This window comes from Python bivittatus, unplaced genomic scaffold (genome assembly GCF_059951505.1).
Source record: "Python bivittatus isolate LINGU-HERP-01145 unplaced genomic scaffold, Pbiv_v1 ctg000080_np1212, whole genome shotgun sequence".
NCBI classification, from domain to species: Eukaryota; Metazoa; Chordata; class Lepidosauria; order Squamata; family Pythonidae; genus Python; species Python bivittatus.
The window spans coordinates 80,764,245-80,782,581 of record NW_028277035.1 but is presented as its reverse complement, the minus strand read 5'-3'; the positions used below and the strand labels follow the sequence as shown (position 1 = coordinate 80,782,581).

General features: G+C 38.5%; 1 protein-coding gene across 8 annotated transcripts in view; it reads right to left on the bottom strand.

Annotated features, from left to right (window-relative positions):
* Positions 1-1,108: 1,108 nt before the first annotated feature.
* PRICKLE2 (prickle planar cell polarity protein 2) overlaps positions 1,109-18,337 on the bottom strand; it is a 301,204-nt gene continuing 283,975 nt past the window's right edge. For 7 of the 8 annotated variants that reach the window (XM_088134398.1, XM_088134401.1, XM_088134399.1 and 4 more), the window contains one exon: positions 1,110-4,175. In XM_088134398.1, the coding sequence (XP_087990524.1) occupies positions 3,307-4,175 (869 nt within the window). In that variant the 3' untranslated portion in view covers positions 1,110-3,306. Of the gene's footprint in view, positions 4,176-18,337 lie in introns of all 8 variants that reach the window. The other variant, XM_088134397.1, reaches the window with a different exon arrangement.

Below are 18,337 nucleotides of genomic sequence, written 5' to 3'. Positions count from 1 at the left end.
TGTGTTTCATTAATAAATAATACGAATGTCCCCTTTAGTTGCTTAATATGTGGTTCATTTCACTAGGATTTGATGAAAGTCCAAGATCAGAAATGCTTAAATCACATCATGAATAATGAGGTGGACAACTTGTAGCCCCCGAATCACATGTATCTCCTGGAGGTCCCTTCACTGTGATGACCAGAAATCAATGGCATAGTATCCCACCCTCTTGAAAAGGAAAACAAAAAATATCCATGTAAGCACTACATTGGCATAACATCTTTTAAAAATACCTCTGATCCTAGGGCATCACTGTGCTCCTCCCTGGAAAATTACCACTTCTGCCCTCTTTATGTGATAGCGACACATGCTGGGGCTCTGCTTTCCTTCTCAAATGCAATCCTGGCCACCAAAATACCCTTTTTCTAAGTTTAATTATACCATTCTGCTAACTTTATACTTCTCATCACACTTTTCATTTGATTAATGTGGTTTTCATAGCCAGCAGCTGATACAAAGACTGTTCCTAGTTTTTCATCAGCTGCATTCAGAAGCCATCCCATAATGTGATGTGTAGGCCCCACAGCAACCCTCCAGGCTGTTCTTATAGTCTGTTTCCCCTTTCTTGATGTTTAACAAGCAAGTTGTTATTCACAATTGGGAACAAACCAGGTGACCCTACATGGTTTGACTGTGGTTTAGGTTGGTCTATTATCCATATTTGGGAAAAGACAAAACACTGCTTTCTTCTAAATTCCAGATGGAAGCTTCATATTTCTTTCATGCAAAGGAGGGGAGAGAAATGTGAACCTGAATTCTGATGCAGCAGAGACTCACCATAGCAATCATGAATATCTGAATTCAGCCATTTGCTGGATCCTCGTGACAAACTATATTGCAATGTTCTTTATTTGGTGCTGGCTTATTGCAACGTATAAACTAAGACACTGTGGTTTGTGAATCACCTTTTGTGGCTTATCATGATGTATGAAGTCAGTTATTGTGGCTTACTCACAGATTATAATTTTTAAAAATTGTGTGTGTGTGTGTGTGTATATCATAGAATTATTTCTAAGGTTCCAAAGGTTACTCCAAATAATTAAGCCTATAATATTTTTCAGATTATTGGTTTTATTTGTCCTTATACTAATCAGAAGTTGGATAACTCTGAAACAATTCATATGAGGAGTGGAATGCAGAGTCTGCTTTTTTATTTGTATTGTCTGTCTATTTATCTATCTGTCCATATCTGCCTATCTATTTCTTTCCTTCCGTCCTTCCCTATGGGCTGAGTGCCCCTTATAATGAAATGCAATGGAAATTTCATCCGTGTGAGTAGACCATAAGCATAACCCTTGCTGAAGAAAAATAAAGTATGTAAGCCTTGATGAGACCATCATAAATAAAGCCTATTTTAACCAACAAAGAAATAATTTCTACTGGGGCCATTAAACCATTTGTTGAAGTTCAGACATTTTGCTTTTATACATCACCACATCTCTTTTCTTTTTCCTTCTTTTTTATTTTTTTGGGGAAAAATCATCATCACATTCTCCTTGCACACAACAAAAGATTCCTAGCTGTGTTACGGATACATCATCATCTGAGATTCCCTTCCCAGTCATCGTGTTTCAAATCACAGTCTTGACTGTCCCTCATGGTTGGAATAATACTGCAACAGGGCAGGAGGACTGGGCCCAAGCCCTCTGCTTCTGAAGTCCAGCTGAAGAGCCTGGGACCCTCACACCTGCTTTGGAAAGTCCCACTCACCCTCAGTTTGTATTTTGCCATCTATTCAATAGACTTTTGTATTAACAGAGTCCTTACATTCTCTGGAGAACCCACACACAGGTATTGTCAGTTGTCCAGATCTGACCTACCTGGGAATCTAATGAAACCCGTTTTACAACCCTATAATAAAATATACAATAACAGAAAAGTATTTCCTTCTTTCTGACTGTATTGTCTAGAAACAATAAAGAACACATCTTGATGTCAGTCTCCCAATTATTTAAAGCACAAAGAGAGAGAAAGAGAGTGAGAGAGAGAGAAACCTCACATCCACCATAGCACACAATACATTTTGAGCCCTATATATATAACTACCCATGTTGAAGCTATTTTTGTGTTCTTCTACTTCCAAAGAATGAAGTCCATTCTACCCTGAGTATTGGTCCTTCAAACAGCCTTCATGATGGGCTTGAAGTGTTCATCACCCAGGGGTAGAGTGCTAATATGATCAGGATGTATTCATTTTATTATGAATTTCAGAAAAAGATACCTCTTGGCAATGAACAGCAGTTAACAAATGCCAGGAAACCAGAGCACCAGAAAACAATTCTATACTCAAAACAAGTTCATGCTGACACTACAGAACCATTTACAATTCTTTTGGTTTAACCCTCCCAAAAGAAGTTGAAATTTTAGTGACTTTCCCCTCTCTAAAGAGATGTAAACTTCCTTCTCAGATCTGGGTCCTTTAACTTTTACACTTAATTGTATGTGTACATGTGTCTGTATTCTTCTCTTTAAAAAAGGGGGAAAAAAAGCCCCAACAACCATAATTTCCTATTTTGTGTTTGTGATATGGCACCTATAACCTAATATGAAGGTGTCAATAACCTTTTAAAGTAGCCTGCAAGCCTGAGAATTCATGAATTCTTTAGAAAAAAGATGACATACTTTTCAGTTTTAAGCAGGTAGAGAAGATAAAGTTTTGCTGATCCTGAAGGAATGTGATGGCAAAAAGATGAAGGGTTCTGAAGCAATTTTTGTCTAGCTCTGGCCAAAGCATGACAGAGGTCCCAGTGACTCCTAGGAGAAGGACATTCCTCTGACATTACCAAATACAAAAATATTTTCTCCAAACTCTCATTTACTGAACGAATATGGGATCTTCTTTGCAATCTGGTGGAAAAATGGCCCCCCAAACAGGTGGTGAAAATAAAAAGCCAAAGGAAAAAAAGAGGAGAGATTAAACTAGTAGCTAACTGCTCATTACAGAAAACAATGTCAACTAAAAACATATGGGTGAACGGGGTATTAAATGGATGGCAGTTACTTGTGGGAAGGAGGTAAATTTGTAACTATAACATGCTAAAATAAATTTTCCCCCTCCCTCCCTTCCTCCCCCAAATAAAATGTGCAAAATATATTCACCATGCCAACAATTATGACTATTTATAGACCTTTTGTCTATGACCTTCTCCTAACAGCTCCCTGCTTGCCTGGATGTTTCGTTACAATAAAAAGCGCTTGAAAACCTACAGCAGTGCAAGTTGATGAAATAATTACATTCTCCAACACTGTGCTTGGGCAATGTGGCTATGCTATGATACAGTTTTTACTCTTTTGCCTTTTTCGGCTGTGTAACTGTCCTCGACCACCCAGTGTAGAAGACTTAGGCATGCTGTATGAGCCGTATTTGTGAAGAAGCTCTTCACTAGTGACATACTGGAGTCGGCTTGGTTGCGGAATTGGTTCTCCCAGGAAGTAGCCTTCATTGTCAGATTCAGAGGAGGAGGAGCACGTGGAACACCAGTCATATTCAGCAAAGTAGGGTCCCCATCTCTCGCCAAAGTGGTTTTGCAAAGCCAGGTCTGATACAGTCCTTGGACACTGACCATACAGGTTTCTCCGTGTGTTCTGCTCCATGGTCTCCCTGCAACTTCTTTGCTGCAAAAACTGGTCATAGTCCTCTCTGGCTCGTAGAGAGGGCCTCTCTTTCAACTTATAGTTCTGTTCACTAGTGAGGTGAAGAGCATTATCTGAGCGAGAGCGCCTTGACCGTCGGGGCCTGTGGGGGCGGTAACGCCGATCATCATCTCGGATGTTAGTTCGTCTGGGCGTGCGTTCGCTCATTGGGGGATGCCTGATATTCTCTTGTCCAGCCAATTTGTTACCTGCCATACCACCTTCATAATCAAAGCTCTGATGCATCCTTCCATGAGATGATGTGTCCCTGTATCCAATGGGATTGGCAAGATTGTGTAGGTTGGCTTCTACATCTTGGTACTGTTGAACAGAAATTAGGCTGCGGACAGACTCAGCACTTCTAAACTGTACAGAAGAATTCAGGGTTCCCATGTTACTCATCTTCTCTGAGACATTCATTCCAGAATCTTTGCTTAGATCAGGCATGGAGAATCGGGACAGATGCTCTTGTCGTTTGGCACCACCATCTGCAGACAGACCTTTTCAAAAGAGAGGGGGAAAAAACTGTAAATACAGTGATTCTTATCACATGCTCAGTTTTTAAACTACAATTGGATCCTCGATGTGTTTAAAATCTCCAATGCCAGTGCAATGGCATTCCTGTGACTCTTTGTACTTTTTACATAAATGTGATATATTCAATGTAATTTCATATTCTTTTCATTTATTACTATGAACATTTGCCCCAAGTTGGATCCTGTAGATGATGATGATGATGATAATTTAAACTTTAGGTGTTCTACACTACAACTTTAATCAACCTTTCAACTGAAATTCTGACTTCTGTCATTAGAAATGGACATTTGTTCTCTTACACTACAGTTTTGGCAATTCTCTCTCTCTCTCTCTCTCCCGCCCCCCTCCCCGCCATCTCTCCCCTTCAAGTCAGTTTTTTTTAAAATCCTGAAAACTGCCTGGGCAATTCCCTACAGTTTTCTTGGCAAGGTGTTTCAGAAGTGGTTTGCCCTTGCCTCCTTCCTAGAGCTGAGACGGTGTGACTCAGGGTTACTAAGCTGGCTTTGAGCCTAAGGTGGGACTACAACTCATGGTCTCCCACTTTCTAGCCTGGTGCCTAAATCGCTACACCAAACTGGCTCTTCATCCCTATATTTTACACAATATATTTTCTTCTTCTTCTTCTTTTTTTTTTGCAGTAATCATTCTCTTATATGCATTTTTTTCTTACCCACAGCCTTTATTATTCCACCAAGCATCCTTTTTCATGTTTCCCACTAGCATAACTCTACATATCTCTGTGGCACTTCATAACCTAATTCTTTTCCCTCTATTCCATGCAGCTTCCATACTGTATTTCCTTACATCCATTTCCTATCCATTTCCCATTCATTCCTATTCTACCTTCTATCCTTTACCATACAGGTTTAATACTTTCTCTTCTTGCAATAGTTCTACTCTTATTCTTGTTCCTTTTACTACTTTCCTTTTCTTCTAGGTTCACATTCCTTTTAGGTCCACACTTGACATTATCAAATAATGATTTGCCCCATATTAAGAACCTTTCATCACCCTTATATCCTTCACTAACTCTCTCAAAAACTTTCACAATATTCAATCAAATCAATCATGTTTTTACATTCATTCCTTTCCATAAAAAATATGCTTAAAGCCCATATTCAAAATAGACCTTTTTTCTAAAAAGATGCTGACCAAACCATCACCATTTTCATCTATTCTTGGTTCTCCAAATGGCCCACTTTTTTGGTGTATTGTTTCATTCTCACCCATCCATCTTGTTATCTAACAGAATATATCTGTATCTATATTTATATCTTTCTCCCAGATTGCACTCACTGCAATATGGGAGAAAGATATATTGAAGAACACTGCATCATTTTTCCCAAAGCTCAGCCCAGATTCTATCATTATCATCATTTGTTGGAAAGTAACTTGCAACTATCACCATCTTATGATTTTCTACTTTCACATTAACTTACTACAGTCTAGATTTAATTTGTGAAGCTTGAGTTATGGCGAAAGATGAGCTGTCAAAAAAACCGAGAGGCACACCATGAAAAGTAAAACATTTAAAAAAAAAATTACTTAAAATTCACAAAGATGTCTGGAAACCAATTAATCCTGACATGTCACAAGAAGATCAGACAAATATATGTAATTAATAATGAAGAAGACTATACCATTAGCTTCCTAATAGCAACAGCAGCTGTGCAAAAGTTGGCTACCTTGCTAGATATTTCTGCAGGCACCTTGGCCAATTGGTGGTGAGCTTTCTCCTCATCAGAGCTGCCAAGACAATTTAGAAGGAAGGAAGGCCAAGCCAAATTAAAAAGGCAGCTTAATATGTAATGATCTTCCACCGAGACCACCCCCATAGCAAGGGAGGACTCAGCTCCAATCACTTTGAAGACTGGTGTCAAGGGCATACTCTCTTAGTTCTATGTTGGTTCTCCTGAACCCAGTGAAACCAAATACTGGGTTGTAAGATTGCAGTATGGAAGAATTGAATCAACTGTTTTTTTTTTCCCCCAAGATGACTGAAATCTGCAAGGCCAGAAATGGTTTGTTAAGTATCCATTTAAGCCAAAATCTAAGGTGACAGAGTTCATATGGGTCCCTAAAGAAACTAGTCCAGTTTCCAAACTTAATGAATTTTTGTAAATGCAAATTTGGGAACCAGAAAGCAAAAGGGAGAATCACTACAGCTTTACAGATATTTAAAGCAGTGAGTACATAATTACCACTTATGCTACCAGCAAAATACTAAATTGCATTGACAGTCCTATGTGCCTAATCTGTGACAGCTTTTATTTATTCTTTCCAGGCAACAGAGGGTTGAAAAATAATTCATAGATATTTAAAGGCCTTAGTTTGCCCTATACAGTTATTATTTATTTTCCATTGATGGATAAGCTTTCTAGCAAAAACTACAATTTTTTAAAAAGAATAATGGATAGTTTTTCAACAAGACAAGACAAAGGCTTGAAGACTTTGCCTTAAACCTACTTGCAGTTTGTATCAGCAAAAATAAAATATAAAAGAACCCAAAATGGATTTATTAGCCAATTCTGAGTAATAATTTCAATTTATATTAATGTAAATGCTAAAAAGGAGAGAAGCTATGTAATATGAAGTTTGATTCACTTCTTTCTGGGTAAGGATTGGCATAAGGAGACATCCTGGGGGGCATCTCACTTGCTCTGAAGTACTTTCATGAAATGCCATCATCAGAAGTAAGAGTTTTTAATCAACAGAAGGAGCTGCCAGCTTTGTCCAAAGCCTATCTTTAGGAATTGGATCAATTATTGACAACCATCTACATGGCACCAATTCATACTTTCTAACATACATTTTAGCCCTTTCTTTTATAATTAAGCCAGCATCTTCACTTGCAGCTTGTAAACAGGTATGGAAAACACAGCAATGACCTAGGGTCTGAAAATATCAATTTATTTTCCAGTACCAAGAAAGGTCAATGACAAAGAATCATAGAACGATCAAGTGACTGTGCTTATTTCATATGTGAAGACTGAGAATCCTCCAGTTTTTCATTCCAGACTTCAACAATACCTGGAATCACAACTGCTAGATGCAGAAGCTGGATTCAGAAGAAGTAGGAGCACCCAAGAGGGCATTGCTGCCATCTGACTGATAACAGAAACACAAGAGAGTTCCAAAGACATACATATATATTGCTTTGTTTATATTTGTGAATTACATTTGTTGTGTAGACCATAGCAAATTATAGAAGGCCCCTTAAAAACACAGGTGTATTGAGCCAACTGTATCTGCTTATTGAGGAATTTGAATGCATCTATCTATCTATCTATCTATCTATCTATCTATCTATCTATCTATCTATCTATCTATCTATCTAATTTGTCACCGCCCATCTCGTTAAAAAGAGACTCTGATGATGGCCAGGAAGCAACAGTTAGAACAGAATCCAGTACAACTAAATAGTTCAACATTGAGAAAGGAGTAGAAAAGGCATTTTTCACAGATTATTACTAATTATGAGAGGATTGATTATTTTTTGTTTCTTTTAATACTTGTTATTCTGCATCATCTGTCCGCCACTCAGAGCCTTTTTAGAACTGAGTGGCATCAAATTGCAGAAATGAATCATCACTGCTGAGTGAGAAGAAATAAAAATTGAAACTAAAATTTCTGGGAGAAACATTAACAACCACAGGTATGCTTATAATATCATCTTGAGTGCAAATGTTGACTTGATGTTCAGTATTAAAGCACACACACACTAAGATTACCTCAATAGGAAATACCTAAATTCAAATAGTCAGAGAAGTTTAAGTAATAACAGATTATCTTCCAAGGCTCAAAAATTCGCAGAAATAGTGATCATAGCCATTAACTAAAGAAACATCTGCTACATATGAGAAAGAATGGGATAATCGAGTTTGACAAAATATTAAAATGCAGAAACATGATATTGACAACCAAGGAATTTAATATCAAAGGCCTGGTTTCCCAGTTGTAAAATCACCTTGAGAGCTGGACCAACAGAAAGAAGAATGAAGAAAAATGGATGTCTTTGAGTTTTAGTGTTGGAGAAAATAGCTGACAATACTTTGGTCTATAAGAAGAGCAAATCATTCAATATTAGATAAATGAGGTACATCCAAAATGCTTGCTGGAATTACTAATAATTCATCTGACCCCAAAAGGGAACAGCTAAGCAAGAGAGACGGAAGAAGGGATGGAATCCTGATAGAATCAAACTTAGCAGCAGCTGAATTCCATTCTCCTACCAGAAAATAAATTTTGATCTGTACTTTAAAAAAATCAGGTTTTAAGATATATGAATATCATCTAGTAATTAGAATGTTCAGAGAACAATAAAATATTTTTCATGTGGGAGTTGAGAATAGAAGTAAAAATGTCTGCACCCTGTTTCAGCTCCAGTAGGTTCATGTATAACTTTTGGTCAGATGTAATGTGAGAAGAAATATGAGATCTGTAGGTGAAAGAATAAAAGAATACATTTGGTTTTGATGAAGACTTAGCAGTAATAGTCATGTTTTTCAGTTTGTCACTTTACTAGTTTTAAGAGGGCGGGGAAGAATCCAAGTATTTCAAACATTTAATGTATTGAAAATATGACATATACCTTTTATTTACATTCAGAGCTGTTTGATGATTAATAATGGCAAAAAACCCCCAACAACAACAACCCTGAAGCTATTCATAAGATGTCCTGTTTGAACAATCTATTGGAAACTATAGGTGTTCCAGGGCTTTAGCCTATAGTTCACAGACTACATATACTGCTACAAATAATTTTTTTTCTAATCTTGGCAGTTTCATCAAAGTTGACAGATTTTCTCTTTCAATATTGACAATTTGCAGCTCCCATTTTTTTTTGATAAAAATCATATATATACTTCATACTAATAAAAAAGTAAGTAAAAATTAAAAAAAAAACACCAAATTTCACCTGATTGTAACGAAGCTTGTTCTCAAGCACAGTAGCAAAGCCCATACTAATGACTGCTAGGATTCTAAGTAAATAATCAATTTGGAAATTGTTGTAAATAGTACATTAACATAGAGTTCATGATCTCATGTCAGATGAAACAAGGAATGTAGGAACAATAATGGCTAACTCAAGGCTGAACTCAGTATCTCTAGCCATGTTTACTTTTTTTTAAAATTCCCCAACAAAAAGCTGTTTAATTTGTATATCAATGATATTGTTGAGGTTCTTGCTAAGCCAGAATTCCATCCCCCACCTCTTGACCATCACCTTATCTTTATTCTCCTATATACTGACGGTGTGGCCATTCCATCTATAACTGATGTGGGTACGCATTGATGCCTTAAAGCATTAATACCTTATTGCTCTAAGGAATACCATGAAATTAATTACTCTAAAATGAAGGTTTTAACATTCCCAAGAAAGCGCTTTAAGTCTCCAATTAGGTGGAAGATCAATGGGAGACTTATTGAGTGGGCTAAAACCTATAAGTACTTAAGTGTTTACATTCAATCTTCCACCTGCTGGACCAACCAGTTGAGTGAGCTTAAAATAAAAGCTCAGAGAAATCCCTCCTGATTATTAAAGTACAAGCCAACTTGGTAATAACTATGTCCCAGCAGCAATCAAATTATTTAAAGCTAAAGTTCTGAGTTTGATGCTATATGGTGCTCAGTTGTGTATTTATAAGGATACTTCAAGCTTTGAAATCATCAAACCAAAATTCTTAAAAGCCATAACATGTGTCCTTTACTCAACTTCTAATGCCCTCACCCAGCTAGAATTAGGCTGTATTTCCTTTGTTGTCTTAGATTCTGGTCAAAGCAAATTCTCTGGGGAACATTCTAGATCCATCTTGATAGATAGATTCATCTCTTCCCTAAGGAGACAGATAATCATGATCTGATATACTGTGGTTTTTCTGTGCCAGCAATATCTATCCTTGAATATCAACGGATTTTGACAGAAAATGGATATGAAATATCTCATAATACTGTAAGCCTCTAATGACATATTGTAATATACGCCCTTTGGAACATCTTGCCCCCGGAGGTGAGACAGGCCCCCTCACCCCAGGCCTTTCAGAGGGATTTGAAGACCTGGCTCTGCCATCTGGCCTGGGGCGGGGAGGGAGGTTGTCAGAAATGGGGCTGGCTGGCCCCCTAGAGGCCTAGTGTGGCTTCCATCGGCCTCTTGGATTTTGTTCTCTTCTTTCCATCTGTGTAGATGTGTTTGTCTTTTTATAAATTTTAATCACGTATTTATTTGTTTTAATTTGATGTAAACCGCCCAGAGGCCACCATGGTGGGGAGATAGGCGGGGATAAGTCTATGTATAAATAAAAATAAATAAATAAATAAATTCCAAATTTCAGTAAAAGTAAAATTTTAAAATTTCAGTAAAATTTCTTTTGGATCCCCAAAAGAACTTCGATTAGCGGGGTACAGGAGGCGGGCCTTCTCTGGTGTGGCCCCCGCCCTTGGGAATATCCTGCCCCCAGAGGTGAGATTGGCCCCCTCACTCCCGGCCTTTTGGAGGGATCTGAAGACCTGGCTCCGCCATCTGGCCTGGGGGGAGGAGGGGCACCATCAAGTGAGGGTTTGGCTGGTCCCTTAGAGGCCTGGCGTTGCTGCCTTGAACCATCGGCCTCCTGGATTTTTTCCTTTTATTTTTGTAAATGTGAATTATTATAGATTTTTAATTGTGTATTTATGTATTGCTTTTAACGTGTTGTGAGCCGCCCAGAGTCCCCCATTGGGGGGAGATGGGCGGGGGACAAATTTAATTAATTAGTTAATAGTGACCCCCTCAGCAAAAGAACTCCGACTAGCGAGGTCCAGAAGGTGGGCCTTCTCTGCTGTAGCCCCCGCCCTTTGGAACATCTTGGCCCCAGAGGTGAGACAGGCCCCCTCACTCACGGCCTTTCGGAGGGATTTGAAGACCTGGCTCTGCCATCTGGCCTGGGCAGGGAGGGAGATCATCAGAAATGGGGTTGGCTAGCCCCCTAGAGACCTGGTGTTGCTTCCACCGGCCTCTTGGATTTTTTCTCCTCCTTCCATTTTGGGTAAATGTGTTTTTCTCTCTGGCCTGGGGCGGGGAGGGAGGTTGTCAGAAATGGGGCTGGCTGGCCCCCTAGAGGCCTAGTGTGGCCTCTATCGGCCTCTTGGATCTTTTAATCTCTTTTTTATCTCTGCAAGTGTGGTTCTTTTATAACTTTTAATTATGTATTTCTGATTTTAGTGTGTTGTAAGCCGCCCAGAGTCCCCCATTGTGGGGAGATGGGCGGGGACAAGTCTACTAAATAAATAAAATAAATAAAAATATATTAGCTTTATTATATTTCAGATTTGTTGCTTATCCCACCTTTCTCTATGTGTACCTGATTTTCTTATTTGTACTTCTTATATTCTTTCAAAATATATAATAAAGAAATAAAAAAAAATCCTTGGCCCTGATTAAGAGACATGAATAACTTAAAAATACAAATTATACGAGGCTCATTATAGGTTACCTGCGCTTCTTGGCACTGAACAAGCTTTTTCTTGCTTTATATATTTGACTGATTTATGTGTCCTGCCTTTTTGAATCATTCACATAAAAAAACCCAAAGCTAAAAAGAAATCCAATGTAATGAATAATATCAGCCACATAATGGTAAGGAATTAGACAGGAAAATGTTAAGAAAATAACTACACCCAACAGAGAAGGCTGACCCAAACAAAAATGGAACCAAAAATGGTGCTAATATGAACAAGAAGGGAGCTAAGTGTAGATCTCCCAAAACAAAGCATTAGATTCCCAGAACAAAGCATGGCAACAAAAAAAGACTATGCCATGCATTTTCACCAAAGTGATTGACTGATTATGTACCATCCAGTTAGTGTCAACTCTTAGCAACCCCACAGATTTTCTCCATGATGATCTGCCCATAACCTGGTCCTTCAGGTCTTCTAATGGTGCACCCATTGCCACTGTAACTGTAATGGTATGTGGGAATGACCTTGGGAGACAGATGGAAGAGCCTCAGACTAGGCACCAGTCAGACAGTTGAACCTGCAGATGGAATGTGGGTGTGGCAAACATCTCAGATGGGACCCTCCCTAGTTTCTTGGACTGTAAAGGCGAGGGGGGAGAGATGTACTTTCAGACTTGCAAGATTCCACTAATGTAACCTTACAATAAAGTTAGAAATAGTACTTCTGGTGTGTGTCTTGTCTGGACTACCTCATAAGGCTAACAGTAACCAAGTCCATCCACCTTGCTGTTGATTGTCCAAATACGCATGATAAATTAACAGGACATTTAACAGTGATTCTGTCAATGGCCTAGCAAACTCATAAGCAGTGTATAGCAAACCAGTAGTGTATTGTGGCCAATCCCAAGCCATGACAAACTCCTTTCTTGTAAGAGATTGAATCTAAAATATACACTGAATAGAAAACTAAGGGGTATGGTGTGTTTGCCAAATATATTAGCAAATTTACAGATGAGAATGCATACACTAGCAGTGGCAGGCATTTTCTTGGATACTTAGCATTCTCATTTAAGTGACACGCAGTAGGACTGTTTACTATGTAAGGATCCTTGATTACATTAGAAATTGCGCCACCCCTACAGTCAGCTGCTAATAAAATCCATAACAGAAGAAATATTAATGCTATCATCTAACTTCACCTATGTCATGACATCGAGATCCATTGCAAAATTCTTTAATGGACCTCTGACCTAGAAAGACACCCAACTGTAAAACTTATGTTTGATTTTCACCATGAGATTGAGTATTGGGAGCCATCTTCTTTAAAGGAAACAAACAAAAAAACTCCTGTAATCTGAAAAAGGGTGATAAGGAATAGTTTCATCCCTGCCCAGTTGTGCTCAAACACACAATGAATGAAAAAAAATGACCAATTCTTGTTATGATCAATGATATCAATCTATGAGAACCCAATATTCAGAAAGGTGAGCTATCAATCAAAATAAAATACCATTCCTGTGGAAATAAGTCTGAAAATACACTCAGTAATCACAGATATTACCCATTCAATTCAAATGATCTGTCACCTGAACATGGGACCAAACTGCTCGGTCACGATAAAGCTATGGCTTTGTTCTTATTAAACAGTTTGTTTTCCACCCTCAGTTCATAGTCTATAGCAGTCTTTCCCTATCCAATGCTCCCCAAGCAACGGTATGGAGAACGCTGGTATACAATCCCGATTCCCTTAATATACAATGGAATACATAAACTCAGTGTTTTTAGAATAGAACTTGGTTTGTGTCTGAAGAAGGATGATTCGTTTGGGGCAAGTTGGCTCTTTATGTTGGCCACACTATGCATTTAATCCCATAGAGATGGATCTCTATTACTGAGAGCATATGCAAGAACGTGGAGCATTGTTTGGGGTTGCCATGAGAATACGTAAGATTCAAACCTTCTGAGAAATGTTGAATGCTTGCAAAATGCCTTCTGAAAGAATAAACTGAATGCTTATTCATGGAGATAATATGTTGGGGACAAAAAGCGTAGCCTGGGAGTTGTATATGGCCTGCCAGCATCCTTTTGTGGTGTCCAGAGCCCTCCCATCATAGGATAGGACTGTTTAAAATAAAACATAAAAAAAAAATTCTGGGAGTATCAGAACCAACATTGGTGCTTTAAGCCTTGTATATGTCAATTTTGATATTTCAAACTCCTCCATCCTCCCACCAGGCAGATGCTGGCTCAGCCCCCTTTTGGAGTGTGGCCCTCAATATGTCACACACAGCTTGTTGTGATCCTCAAGCTGACAGATGTTGTACCCTCTCTATTATGGGGAGCTTGCCCTTCCTGGCATCCTTTGCAACTGAGTCCTGGAAAATGGAAAAATTACCTGTGAAAGTAAAATATTACTCCAGGAATTACTGATCAGTTATAAAGACCTTCTACTACATTAGAAACATTACATAAAGATATTTTTAGGTCATAAAAAGGATTGTCAACCTAAGATCTATCAGATGATAAAATATTTGGTATTTAACTTACTGCATTTACATGTATGCGGCATGAAACGTTTGAATAAACGTGTTTTTTTCCTCTCAAGAGGCTCTTGAAATGTGGTTAACTATTTTTCTTTTTGCTACAACTTAAAAGCTAAAGCAAGAAGGTTGTAACTCCTTGTTGACTTCACTGGCTTCAAACTTCCTTCTTCCTTCTCATGCATGAAGGCTTTGGGCAGCTAACAATAAAAAAAGCATCATGAAGCCTCCCCAAAATTACAAATAATCAAATCCTAAAATAAAAACTAATATAGTATCAAAATTATTAAAAAGGGGGGGAAAAAAAAACTTTCAATAAACTTTTCTCATACACCTCTGCTGTTGAAAAATCGCTAGCTACAATGCCAAAGAACCTCTCTGAGTTGCTCAACTCCTGAGAAAGCCGTTCTAAAGCTCCCTATCAGTTCATACAAGATGCAGGATCCTCTGCTTCAGTTGAACCCAGCCAGACCCCTTCAATGCACTACATTCCACAGGGGAGATAAACAGTGGTGGGCAAACAGTTTTAAGGGAAATCCATTGCTGATCTTTTTGCTGAGGGACTGCTGCTAAGTGATTGAGGAAGCAAACATTCCATAAAACAGATATAGTCATACTCAACACATGCTTTCTCAGTTACCGGTTTAGGCTTAACTTGAAAGAGAATCACTGATATAATGTTCATTCCATTTGTATGGAACACAGGACTCTACTCTCCTTGTTTTACAGATTGGATGGGTGCTTTCTGATTTATGTAGAGCTAACAGGATGGTGGTTCTGTTTTTCCCAACCAGTTGGTATTTATCTGTTTCAATTTTAAATGTCTCAAACAATAAAAGCAGAGCCAAGAACTCTACGGAGCTCATTCATTATAAAGCCAGTACTGACAAAGCACCAATATGGTTTTCATTGCCTGAAATCCTTTCTCATTTTGGAGCAAAGATAGAATCAGTTACATGGAACTAGTGGTTGTGTCTGACTAACTATTATATATTCAAAATCTGCTTTACTTAGGTAGCCCCATGACCTGATTTTTTTTTCTTCTGGAAGATTGTAACAATCCCTATATATCTAAAGCAACTTCCCTGGAATATGACTTGAAGATGCTTGGGTTGATTTCTCACAGTTCCTCCTGATCCAGAAGGAATTCTTCCACTGGTTGGAAATCTTGCTGAATTCAACTTTTCAGCTTTTAAAAAAATCTACTAAAGATTGGACTTGAAAAGTTTCAGGTAGCCACTTCACCTATTAGTTTCTGCCCAGGAAGTAAGATGACCACATGGAATAGTCAGTTTGAACATAAAGTGGTTTCTAGGTTTTGATGAACTGGGGAAAAGTCACTAGCATAGATACCTTTTAGTAAGGATTAGCAGAATATATGGAAGATGGATGTCTCAGTAGCTTCTGTGCCAGCTAAACAGAACTTCTATTCATAAAAGTAGAAACTAAGGAATGCTGGATATGGAGACAGATAGCATGGTAACAAACAACTTCCATAACTTTCCTTTAAATTCCAAGATGCATTAAGAATCTCTCTGAAATATAATCCACCTGTCTGTGGGTTCTGAGAAAAGAAGTAGATGTGCTAAAGAGTATCAGACTATCACAAAAACCTCTTTCAGGATTCCCTGTTCAACCATCCAACATCTGTCTGTCTGTCTGTCTGTCTGTAACTTATCAGAAGAAAGATTGTAGTTCAGTGGGTCTTAGGACACAGATACAATATCAGACTTCATTCATTCATTCATTCATTCATTCATTCATTCATTCATTCATTCATTCATTCAATTCCTGGAAGCTCCAGGCAGCTAACAGTTAAAATCATCTTCAGAATCATCACAAATTAAACTATAGCCACCACAAAAATAATGAATAAGCCCCACCAACATATACAGAAAGTTGACAACTTCAAAATTATAAATCTCTGTCTATCCATAAGCTCTGACAGAATTGGCATGCCCCAGGTCCTATCACTCAAGCAGTATTACCTGGTGGGACCTTCTCTGTTACTGTGCCTGCCCTATGGAACAGCATCCCCCTTAAGATACAGATGACCCTGGCCTTATCTGCCTTCCAAAAGGCTCTGAAGACCTGGCTTTTCCTCTGGAGAGTAGGTCAGGAAATTTCACGCATCCATCTTGATTGTTTGCGGTTGTTTGAATTACCTTTGGTGCAGTATGTTTGATTATATTTCATTCTTTGTTGGTTGTTATTTAATTACATACAACACTCTGAGTTGGATGTCAAGTGAGCAGCTATGCAGATAAATAAATATGAGGATTAGATTGTGAGCCAAACGAAAACATCTCAGGCTACAGAGTGCTGTTAGTCAGAAGAGAGCATTATCTGGATGGACCAACAACGTTGAAAACAGTTTCCTATGTTCTGATTCCTTCTCTGTATCATTGGCTGCCACCAGATAATGGGGGAACTGATTAACACACTGCACCATTCATTACTATTTCTCCATATTATGAAGGAAAGGACGTGAGGTTGCCATTTTGGGTAGCAGCCGTATGCTGTTTTTCTACATCTGATTCCAGCCTTAAGCACAAACCACACCTCTCCAGGAAGGAAAGCAGTCAGTTTGTCTGCTCCTTCATCAACTCTTCCCTTCTTTCATCTCCCTCGTAGTTCTGCAGAAAAATCATTTTGTGAAAAATTCCTTCAGCACATCAAACAACAGATTAGGGGAGGGGAGGGGGTTACAAGTACTGAAGTGTGGGATTTTCTGTAGAAGGAATCTAAGTGGCCATCACCAACTCGGTGAGTATTCCGCTTTCTCCTCAAAAACTAGCATCCTATAATTCACCCCCCAAAAGCAGACACATGGGATTCTCTGATTACTTGGAGGGCTGGGTTTGTTTTTGGCAGTGGTGTGAAGCTCATAGGCTATGAGGATGACAGAGCTCAGAAAATATTTCAGTTTAGAACAGAATCTCTCCCCCCGCCCACCCTGCACTTTCAAAATCAAACACAGAATGTTTATTCTGGCACTTGTCCTTCTTCGTCTTTTGTCTTTTTCCAAAAACTTTCTGAACAAGCTCATTTGCAAATTCTTCATCATCTGCACTAAACCCAAGACATGCATCCCAGCAGAAATTCTGTCTATAGTTCCATTTACAGGCTTTTGTGAACTAAGACAAAAAAGGGAAAGAATGCAGCTCTCTGTTCTGCAAATATGATTTTCTAGATACTGAGTTCTGGCATGTGGTTCTGTCAGGAACATTTTATTAAGTTCAAATGCTAGTGGTCATAAAATCTCAGTGTGAATCTGCCCACTGTCTCCTCACAATTTCAGCTGAATGAAGAAAACATGAACTATGAGAACACTTGAGCTTGGACAGCACAGAGCAACTTTCTGTTTGGTTGAACAGGGACCGTGCAGTGCTTTTGTTCTTCAGAACACCTATTGCTCATTAGGCTGGACTCAGCATTTCAATCCAATGAGTGCTTCCAAAACTGGAATTTGGGTCAGAAATCAAAGAGGAAGGCACTCTTTTCTGCAGATTAGCTGCTTCTTCCACATCACCTAGCTATGTCCCACATCATTTCAGATAGTCCACCAATTCTCCAGGGGGAAAGAAAATCAGGTAATAGAAGTTTAGCAAATGAAATAAAAGAGGGGAACAGGAAGTCATTATCCAATCCTTTAAAACCAATAAATAACAATTTGGCTTTAGGAATCAAAGTGGGTCTGCATAGTGACAAGAGCCTTCTATAGACTTATTTCTATAAGTCTGTAAACTGAAATCTATAGGAGATGGGGACAGTGCTTGAGAGCTGGAAATGCAAACTCTCCCCTACTGTATTGGGTCTGGCAAAGCTTCTTTTCTAATTATCCAACATGAACTGGGGTCCACAGGGCATGATCCAGGCAGGGATGACAAGTTTTTGAGCAAAGAATCCTAAAACAAACATAGTCCAATCATTTTATAGCACAGCCAGAAATCAAGATAAAGGCATCCAGGAACTGTAATTATGAAAGAACTCTATTCTTTATCTTTCCCCTTTCTTCTTCAGTACCCCAAAAAGAGAAAGAGTAACTTTGCTTATTTTTTTAAAAAGGAAAAGATAGCATGCACAAATTCCTTTTTGGCTCTAAATAGTGGCAAAAGAGATGAAAATACAGATTTGTTCAGATCTCAAATT